This window comes from Nestor notabilis, unplaced genomic scaffold (genome assembly GCF_000696875.1).
Source record: "Nestor notabilis isolate BGI_N333 unplaced genomic scaffold, ASM69687v1 scaffold23104, whole genome shotgun sequence".
Classification (NCBI taxonomy): domain Eukaryota; kingdom Metazoa; phylum Chordata; class Aves; order Psittaciformes; family Psittacidae; genus Nestor; species Nestor notabilis.
In genome coordinates this window covers 8,979-18,894 of record NW_009924638.1, presented here as the reverse complement: position 1 = coordinate 18,894, position 9,916 = coordinate 8,979, and the positions used below count along the sequence as shown (strand labels likewise).

At 43.2% G+C, this 9,916-nt stretch overlaps 2 protein-coding genes across 2 annotated transcripts in view; one reads left to right on the top strand and one right to left on the bottom strand.

Annotated features, from left to right (window-relative positions):
- The window catches only part of FAM20A (family with sequence similarity 20, member A), a gene marked incomplete at its 5' end in the record, with an annotated part of 7,859 nt that extends 7,600 nt beyond the window's left edge, over positions 1 to 259 (top strand). Inside the window, one exon of the mRNA XM_010012701.1 lies at positions 38 to 259. Coding sequence (XP_010011003.1) covers positions 38 to 259 — 222 coding nt within the window. The remainder of the gene's footprint in view (positions 1 to 37) is intronic.
- Positions 260 to 3,102: 2,843 nt separating this feature from the next.
- Positions 3,103 to 9,916, bottom strand: part of PRKAR1A (protein kinase, cAMP-dependent, regulatory, type I, alpha) — a 15,053-nt gene continuing 8,239 nt past the window's right edge. Inside the window, exons 5-11 of the mRNA XM_010012700.1 lie at positions 9,683 to 9,744; positions 9,117 to 9,163; positions 8,368 to 8,526; positions 7,646 to 7,706; positions 7,255 to 7,376; positions 6,578 to 6,659; positions 3,103 to 5,578 (exon numbers count right to left, since the gene is read on the bottom strand). Coding sequence (XP_010011002.1) covers positions 5,406 to 5,578; positions 6,578 to 6,659; positions 7,255 to 7,376; positions 7,646 to 7,706; positions 8,368 to 8,526; positions 9,117 to 9,163; positions 9,683 to 9,744 — 706 coding nt within the window. The 3' untranslated portion in view covers positions 3,103 to 5,405. The remainder of the gene's footprint in view (positions 5,579 to 6,577; positions 6,660 to 7,254; positions 7,377 to 7,645; positions 7,707 to 8,367; positions 8,527 to 9,116; positions 9,164 to 9,682; positions 9,745 to 9,916) is intronic.

Genomic DNA, 9,916 nt, shown 5'->3' with positions numbered 1-9,916 from the left:
GGAGCTGGTGTTGCGTGGGGTGCTGTTCTGTGCCGAGCCCGAGTACCGGCTCAGTGATGTGATGCGGGAATCCCTGCTGCAGGACCGCCTGGCTCCCGTCCTCACCGAGCCCCATCTGCTGGCTTTGGACAGACGGCTACAGCTCATCCTGAGAGCTGTGAGGAAATGCATAGACACCTATGGGGAAGCCAAGGTAGTGGCCAATGACACCACGCAGCCCGAGGCTCCTGCGTCTGACAAAGCGAAGCTGACCACTTAAACAGCCTGGAACTCCTGCTCGGAGGTAGGGAAAACCCCTGCAACGCAAGTGGGAAGCTTTAAGAGCTGGTAATTTCCATCTACAAACACTTGCTGAGACTGAGAGTGGACAAACTCTCCAGAAGACCTTCAGGAATCACACTAGGCTCCTGTGCTGGGTACCTGACCAAAGCTGCTGTGCTTGGCCAGTGTGTTGGTAAGTTGTGGTCTGACTGCAGCGGATCTTCATGCCCTGAACACCAGCTCTCGGGTGGAAAAGCAGGGATGAGCTGTTCTGGAGCTGGTCGTGCCCTTGGGAGGGTGGGGGAATACATGGCCATTGGTTTGCCCAACCTGCTTGGTTGCTGGTGAAGGACACAAACTAGATCCAAGGATGAGGCTTGAATAAAGAGATGCTGAGAACCTTTTCCTCTTATTAAGTCTCTGCTCCATAATCAAGGCTGTATTTAAGAGCAATCTTACTTCACACAGGCAGTGCCTGTGAGGCAAGGCAAGGTGTTGATCCAGCATGGTCAGACTGAAGAGCATCTGCACAGTTTTCACCATCAGGCCTCTCTGTCACCTCTTGTTCTCCTTAAGAGTGATCAACCCATTCCACCTCGATCTGTGCATGACACTCAAAACCCCACTGATTCACAGGGCAGTGAAACCACTTCTACTTTTACCTGCCCCATGGGTGGAAGAGCCAGTTTGGGCTATAGGAGAAAGGCAGGTTCATGTGCTGCCTTTGACCCCAAGGGAAATTGAGAACCAACCAAAGCCAAACCTCAAACTGCTCAGAGACATACGTCTGTACTTACGATTCCAGAAGCCACCCACTTCTGGTGAAAACACTGGGCCAAAGTGGAGGGGATCGACATCAGGTCATCTTCCCATAGCTTCAGAATCACTTAAGCTACCAGAATTCCCTGGAAAACAGAAGTGGTGTCCTGCCCCATCATCTCTCTGCATTTTGAGGAGATGCAATAGAAATTGGAGACCAAAAAAGCATGGGAAGGGAGCTATTGGAGATCTCTCAGTTTGCAGTTTTCCCTTTGCCTCCCAATGACAAGGTTTAAGAATAACTTAATAAAGCTCTCCAATAGCTTTTCCCTTGAACTGTCCAAGGAGGATTGCACTGAGCCTTTTGGCAGCCTTGGCAAAGCAGTTGAGATCTTTCTTGGTAATTTATTAAGGAGAAATTAAGGAGAAAAAAGCCCAAACAAAAGCCACACCACAACCAGCAGCTCATTCCCAACTAACTTCTACATTAAACAAAAACCATCTACAGCACTGCAGAGCTTTCACTGGAGCATCCTAAACCCCCAGTACAAGTGATGTTGCAGTTGCTAATGGGCTCTCCAGCAAGCTCCTGCATTTACCATGGGCTGGAATTCTGCCCAACCTAGAGGGAACTCGGTCACCCTGGCAGTGAGTGCCTGGATCACACAAGAAAGGAACAAAGCTCCTTTGGCCACAGCTATTGTTTTCACAGGGGGCTGTACTGACAACTCAGCTCCACAGTAGTTCTTCAATACACCCATCTCCACAGTGTAAAGCTGCAGGAGACTGTAGTTGTAATTGAGTATGTTCCTACAGGTGCCTGTTCTATTCATTCCTCTGAGGAAGTTTGGAGTGTTTCTACTTAGCAAAGAGATTCCTCCCATATTCTCCCACACCCCGCTCCTTCAGTCTCCCCTGACTTGTCCTTCTGCCATATCCTTCCATTTCCAGCTTTCCCAAAAGCAAGCATTTAGACAGTCTTAATCAAACAGACAGAATTCTCAGCACTGGGGAGCTTACAGACCTTTGCACTCTCGTGGATAGAAAGCAGACGAAAATGAAGGGATTTAACTCACTCTCAGCATGCACAGCGCAGCGGTTGTTTCCATGCAGGATACTGTATTCCCAAGGCTGTATCTCCCTCTACCGGTGACTTTCTGCGCACTTATCACACAAGACAAGTCCAAAATCACTTCGATTGGTGTCATGGAATGGTGACTGTTGGCTTAAACAGGAAGCACATGGCAACAGAAGGTAAGTTTAAACGTCAAGTTATAAGGTTGGAAGTGGAAATTTTACTTCAGATAGTAATTTTACTTTAGATAGAGTTCTGTTTTCAGGGTTTTTTTGGTCAAGGGGTGGGGGAAAGGTAGAGCTGGATGAAGGAACAGACCCAGGGATGTGTAAATGGCTGGTGCACTGACAAGGGGTGCAAGGTTGCTTTCTTCTCATTTTGATTCTCCTTTATGTGGTAGTTTTTCAATGTAACTTCAAAGTTGGGCAATAGCAATAGCTTTCTCAGAGCTGGATGTAAAACGTGCCCAGTCTGAGCTGCTTCAGGTCATCACTTCAGTTTTTCTCCTACTTCATCATAGTATGAAGATCCCCCTCTTCTATTTCCCTGTCTGCCCACCAGAGCTCATTTATGAGTGATCTTCAAAACTTCATTAAGGTTATGCATAGATGTGAGTAGACAAGAGAAGATTATGAGTGCCAATACTAGGGGCTGGGAATTAACCACCTTCACAAGACATCAAGGCAGCAGGAGTTGCAAAGAGACACTCAAGACACAGGTACCTTCTCTCTTCAAAAGCCATCACGTGCCAGAACTATGGAGAAGTTCCCAGGTCACAGGCACACGCTGGCTTGTGGATACCAAGCTCTCTGGCAGGGTCCAGAGGGGAAGGTTCCATTGTGCTGTAAGCTAGGACTTGAACTCGGGCCTCCAGAGTTAACACAAAGCTAATCCATTGAAGCTTCTTAGTTGTTACCACCTCATTCATAATAATTCCTCTAAGGGTAAAGGAAAACACAATATGGGGAAAACAAAATGAAGAGGGGAAAAAAAAAAGAAGAGACTGATTGCATTTAAGAATTTAAATCATTTTATTGCTTTACCTGCCATTAGGACAATCTATAACAAAAGGAATATAATATAATATATTAGCACATACAGTAAATCAGACTTATATAGTCAGGTAACAATACAAAAATGGTCCTCTGGTTGACTATAGCTTTCTAGGGCAATAGACTTCATCAAGTCGCTAAAGGTGGACTAGCAAAGAATTACTTCTAAAGCCCTGAATGTTAGCTAAGGCAAAACTATGCCAATTGTGGTTTCAAACATATTTCAATTGCACACAAAGGTAAAGCTATAACTGTGGTTAATATTTAACTCAGACTTAGCTGATTTATCTTAAAATCTTGTAGGTAAAACTACAAAAGGGAGTAACCAGCAAGCTAAAAAGATGCAGTAGTGAAACTTGGTTAGAAAGCCTTATATAAAAAAAATGTGCCTTTTGTTGTGGAGCTCTAACTAGTTTACATAGTTTTTGGTGCTTTGAAGTAACACAAAGAACACATGTGAAGAAAAAACCTGGATAGAGTCAAAACTTAAGGAAGTTTTACCAAAAAGAAAAGGAACCAAAAAGGTCGGGTTTGCTCATTCCTTAAGGACTGTGGCCGAAATCCTCTATTCAATGTCTTCTGAATAGAGAACTCAAACCACAAGCATTTAAATCCCATTATTGGGATTTCAGGTTCAGAAATAGCCTGAAACCTTCTGTAAAGGCTTGATGCCCTCAGTATTGTTTTGCATCAACTCCCAGGCTCTTGATTATCTACATGCCTTGGAGAGTCTGGAACTGGAATCCATCCGACCTCAGAAAGGAAATCAAATGAGGGCTCCATCGTTAGAAGTAGTTGCACAACAAATGCAGAACTGCTTGCTGTCACTCCCAAATACAAACCTACACTACTTTATATAAATTACAGTTTAAAGGAAACCTTAAAAATTGCCTACCATTATTGAACCGTGGAATTCAGTAAAAACTTTGGGGAAGTGTTGGTGTGCACAGGGTAATGGAACACAAAGCTGGTAAATACTGAAATACATTTAAGACTCTGCAACATATTGAACTTGGAAAGAAAGAAAAGAGCATGAAATATGCATCATGTCAATTCCATCAGCAAGGAAAGAGAATGCACCTTCTGTATTGAAACTAGATTTATCATTAACCATTTAAAAAGGATTCATTGACTGATTAAAAAACTTAAAATAACTGAGTGTTGCAGGAAACGTAAAACATTCACTTCTGCCTCATGCTCTCTACCAATAACAATGGCATCTATATAGACCAGCAATCTCACCACTTGCAACTGGTGCTGGCCATAAAGACTCCACATTTCTTTTCCCTGGTAACAAAGGGTTCACCTGAACTGATGATGTTTAAAAAAAGTCAACTGAGGAATACAAAGCAAGCAAAAGTCACGGGGAAAACAAAACATTTGCTTCCAATTCCTACACCAACCTAAGTACTAGAACATTACTCACAGCTGGACAGCTGCGCCATTCTTACACCAACCTATGTACTACAGACCAAAGCCAGGCATTTAATGTCACGTTTGGTTCTTGCCACTTTGAACAGGAAGAGTTTTAAATGGCATTTCTATCGCTGAAGAAAGAAAATCAGTTGCAGCAAGTCAGCAAATGAAGTAACAACTGCAGTAGTTCACCAGAACTAGTAACCTTGAAAGCTTTGCTTTACACTTGACAGAAACATAACTGAGCAACCTTAACCCAGCAGACACAGGAACAATTATACTGTTAAACTCCAACTGTGGCTTTCTTAGCAGCTGATGCCTCACGACTGAACCCAGGATTACAGTACCCAGACAGTTAAAAAAAGAAGAAACCCCCAAGCCCCAAGAAGCTCAATTACAAGGGCAGTTCTCATTTGAAAAGAAATACAGCAGATGATGAACACAGCCTTAAAATCTGTCCAACAGTTTGAGAAACACCTTTAAAAGTACTTTTTCCCCTCCTGTGCTGTCACCTCCTTACTCTATGGCAATGAGCACAGTGCCAGGAGGGCTCTCCCTCGCTGAAACAAGGCTGCATTAGCCCGAGTTGGACACTGTTGCACAGAGAAAAGCCGTAAGAGCAAATGTCTCCATAAAACTTGTTCTATTCATTTAATGGGACAGAGAGCACAGAACTAATATGCTCCAAATTAAAAATAGTGCCATGATAAGCCTTTTTTTTTGTTGTTTTTCTCTTTTTTAAACAGACAGGAAGCTGCAAATGCCAGTGGCAATGTGGCTCTGCACAAGGGTAATAAAGCAGTCTGCATTCGTGAAGCATGTTTTGGGCAGGGAGGAAGGTTTCAGACAGACAGTGATACAAAACTGTTGTACTGCTGGATGTTGCGCTTGAGAATATCCGAGCAGGGCCCCAGGACACGCTCAAACCGGGGCCGATCGAGCTTTACACATTTCAAGAGGCCACGAGCAACCACGGTGGCAGCACGGGGACGGTTCATCAGCAGAGCTATTTCACCTGCGGCAACAGGAAAGCATGAACAGAGTTAAAACCAACGTGCTAAAGAACCACAGAAATTACCCTGTTGTATTTCAAACTGCTGCAGAATATCTTGTTATAAACTGCTACGTTACACTCCAGGACTCCTCTATGAGCACACGCATCCAGTCCTTATCTGCGATCCAAAATAGATCTACAGGCACTAGACAAGTGATTAGTTCCATCGAAGACTATTTCAAAGTCTTCACAAGTAAATGTATCAATCTTGGCCTTTTTCTTTGCCAGTATATATAAGCTTTTTCAAGCCAAAGCAATTTACATACCATGTAACTTTTAGCCACGTAAGATCACCTTCAACAGACCCTGATCTGCACTTGGGAGACTATATCCAGAGCACCACACAGTTTCAGGGTCCCCAGTACAAGGTGTTGCCAAAGCAGAGCAAGTGCCACCCAGATGGTTGGGGACTGCAGCACGGGGTGTACAAAGAGATGCTGAAAAAGCTGTGCTAGTCTGGTCTGGAGAGAAAAGGCAGCTGAGTTGGGAATCTTATTGCTGTCTTGTAACAAGAGATCATAAAGACAAAACCAGACTGCCCTCTGCACAGTGAAAGGCAGAGAGAAAGCAACACGTTGCAGAACAGGAAATTCTTGTCAGGCATAAAGAAAACCTCTTCACAACAAGCTGGTTAAACAGTGAGAGGCTGTGGGATCTCCAGCCCCAGAGACACAAGAGACTCAAGTGGACACAGTCATGAGCAGTGTGATGGAATTTCACAGTAGGCCCCTTCTAAATGAAAGCACTCTAGAACAATCCCATTTTTGTGATCCCCGCACACCCCTGAATGCCAAGTGACTCTGACACTCACCTGACATTGAGTGAAACCACAAGAGTCAGCTAAAACAGTAATTAAGCAAATCCATTCCATAACTATCATGCACAGCAGTCACCCACAGAACACAGGTAAAACACTGACAGTTGTGTGTGTGTAACCATTGTGGGCACTACGTAACTCACCAAAATAGTCTGAAGGTGCCAGTCTGCCCACTTCAACAAATTCTTCATTCTCTGACCGACGCTGTAGCACTGCAGCTGTGCCCTTCAATAAACCACAGCAATTAAACAACTGGAATTCCCAGCATCATTTATAAACACTGAATTCCACATGGAATCAGCTGCTTTGCAGAAATAACTGTAAGGATGGCTCAGTCTAGGAACCGCTTCACAGTCCTTGCCCAGTTTACCAGACTGCTCTGTAAGAGCAGCTGGTTCTCCTCCTCTAGAAGCATAAATGTCTTGGGTAGTTACATATCCATAGCACTGACTTCTTCCTGGTTTTCCTCATGACAACAAGAATATTACAGTAAGACAGGCAAAAAACCACCACAACAAAGCAGACAGAAGACACCACCACCACTAGCAAGACATTACTAGTTATCTAGAACAGGTCTCTATGCTTCTGTAAAAGAAGAGTAGAGTTTCACCAAAAACTTGGTTTTTTCCTGGAAGTACCATTTGTAAAAATAGAAAAACTAAATAGAAGCTTCTGCGTGTCCTGAAAGATTATAATTCCTTAGGAATTCTCTAACAGTACGTTCTTACATTCCGTATTTTCCTCCAAGTGTCTGTTTAGGGGCAGCATAAGCCATGTTAAGAAAAAGAAAAGTTTGAGCTTTTAATTTGAGCTCACTTACCTCCAAGATAATGAAGAACTCATCTCCTGGCTCTCCCTGGACCACAATCTTTTGCCCATCCTCAAACTGTACCGGCTCCAATGCATCAGCTACAGTGAGACGCTCCCACTTGTCCAGAGATTCTATAGAGTTAATAGTTCATTAACAGAGTATTCTTACAAGGCACAAATACACTTTTTGCTCTGTTGTTACACAGATTTCTGGCTACTTTTGTGTATCAGATAAAGACTTGAATTAAGAGTTGTTTTGGAATGATGCAGAAAAGCAGTACAGGCTTTGCAGTCACTTCTAATGGACTACCACAATAGCCTGACATCATAATGATGCTGGTAACAGCTTCATTGCACTATGGCAATTTATTCCACTTCAGAACAAGTATCTACTCACTTACCCAATATAGATACTTTACTAAGGAATTCCTCATACATCTTTCTCTTTCTCAAAGTACTCCCCTAAAAGAAAAATAAAACCCACAGGTTTTTTTTTTCTACTTCACATTTTACATGAGGCTTCAAATAAAACTTCAGATAAAAATTAATTAAACCAGACACACATTGCATCCTGTCTGAGACCCCCAACCCACAACTGTGTTTTAATTATTTCGGCAATATTTCAGAGCTGAGCAGCCTTCATAAAATACTTACCATTTATTGCAGACTTAACATTTGTTTCTTAAACACATCCTACCTGTATAACCTTACCAGAACTCACAATGATGCTCTAGTTAGTTACAATTGCTGTTCACACACACTACTGACACATAGCAAGCTAAACACAGAGCAGAATCAAAACACCTGGCAAGTTAACCAGTAGACATTACATTTATAGTCCAGTTTAACACTGCATTGGTATTGTTTGTTCAATAATGCAAGGCTCCCCCTCGCCCCACACGAGATAAATGTGTGCTAAGTGATTTGCTTTACAATCCCTAAAGAGATAGCAGGAGTTGAATAAACAGCTCCAGCAAAGGACAGGCACAGGTAGAAGGTCAGAAATAACCAGTATAAGCCAAGTGAACAGTAAAACCAGAAGCATAATTCCAGGTTATACACTTATGCTGTCGACTTCTTGAGTCAACAGCATAAGCCACACATCAGCTAGAAGAATACTTGCCATCAGGATCCTTCTGTAGCTATCTCTATCAATGCCCCACAACTTCACATTTGTCTTTGCTTTGACAGTTGCAGCTCGGGGGGTTCCATATATAAGGGCAAGTTCTCCAAAGCTTCCACCCTCTCCGACGCTGGTTGCCCACTCACTGTTCACATAAACCTGAAAGGCAGAGCACGGTGGTAAGCCAAGACCCGCAGTGTCTTGGGAGCTGGTCAGAGACAACACAAAGCTCCTGCTGCCCTGCATTTCCTTTATAGTAAAGGGAAATTCTCAGGTCTGTACAGTCAGAGTTGATAATTTCAGAGCTCCTCACAGCCAACCCCAGTCCCAGCCACAATTTCTTTCATTGATAAATGGACTCTCTCGTATATCACATGCACTGAGACCCTTTGATAAGAATAAAATCTGAACAAAGTCTCTGTCAGAGAAAACCATGGATTAGTTAGAATGAAAAATAAAAAGCCTGGTCATTCTTAAAGCCTCTCCCACACCCCAACTGGACTCCACCCTGCACTTGTAAAGCATTAGTATTGCGTTGATGTCCAAATGGTTCGTTTTGAAACTCAGCACAACTCACAGCCTGTGCAGCCAGACTGAGACATCAAGGAGCAAAGCAAAATATGCTTCTACAAGCAAGAAATTACGATGAGAAAAGCTGCTAAAGGAAGGACCTGTAGAAGAGGCCTATAAATATCATACTATTCTGCTAGGAATGAACGTATCATTAATAAGCTACCAAAAATGCTTACATCCATTTCTCCTTGATCAACAACATAGAAGTTATCACCTTCATCACCTACAGAAGAAAAAATTGAATACACATTAAAAAGAGCAAAGTTAAGCAAACATTCACATTCCACAGAGCTGGCATTTCTGCCTACTTTGATGTTCAGAATCTAATAAGGTTGACAGAGACGAATCTTTGCACACTGTGCAGGGTGAAATTTCACGTTGTGCTGATCTTGCACTCTGCTCAGTCCTGTGAGAGAGGACATCTACTGGTACACGGGAGATCAGCAGCATTTCCAGGATCACTGGAAAGGTGCACCCAATCCATAAACTGACATACGTGTGCTACAGAGCCATCAAAGGACAATCTTTCCAATAGATAACACATGCAATGAAGCCACATCTTCCTACAATTGCTCCACTCCTCACTGCAGTACGAGCTGTGCTTCAGGTAACAGAACAAAGGGGCACTACACCCAAGCCAGTGGCTTTATTTTCAAAGCAAACCCCAAAACTAAAAAGAGCACTAGGCCAGAGCCTGCTCACCATCTCCAACATACTCATTGGTGTAAACAGTGTCACTTGCCTTGCTGTATGACAGTCTCTCCTGCAATGTAGGTGACGGGGAACATCGCATCAAAGATGTCACTGAAGAGAAGGAGACCAAAATGAGACAAACTCCTGGACCACTGCCATGCAAGCCTTCGTACATCTGCACCTCCAACCCACCAATACTTCTCCTATAGCCTCTGTACGGTTACACTGACTGGTGTAAAGAGGCCGTGCAGCTCTGTACATTACGACACTTAAGAAACTCTAA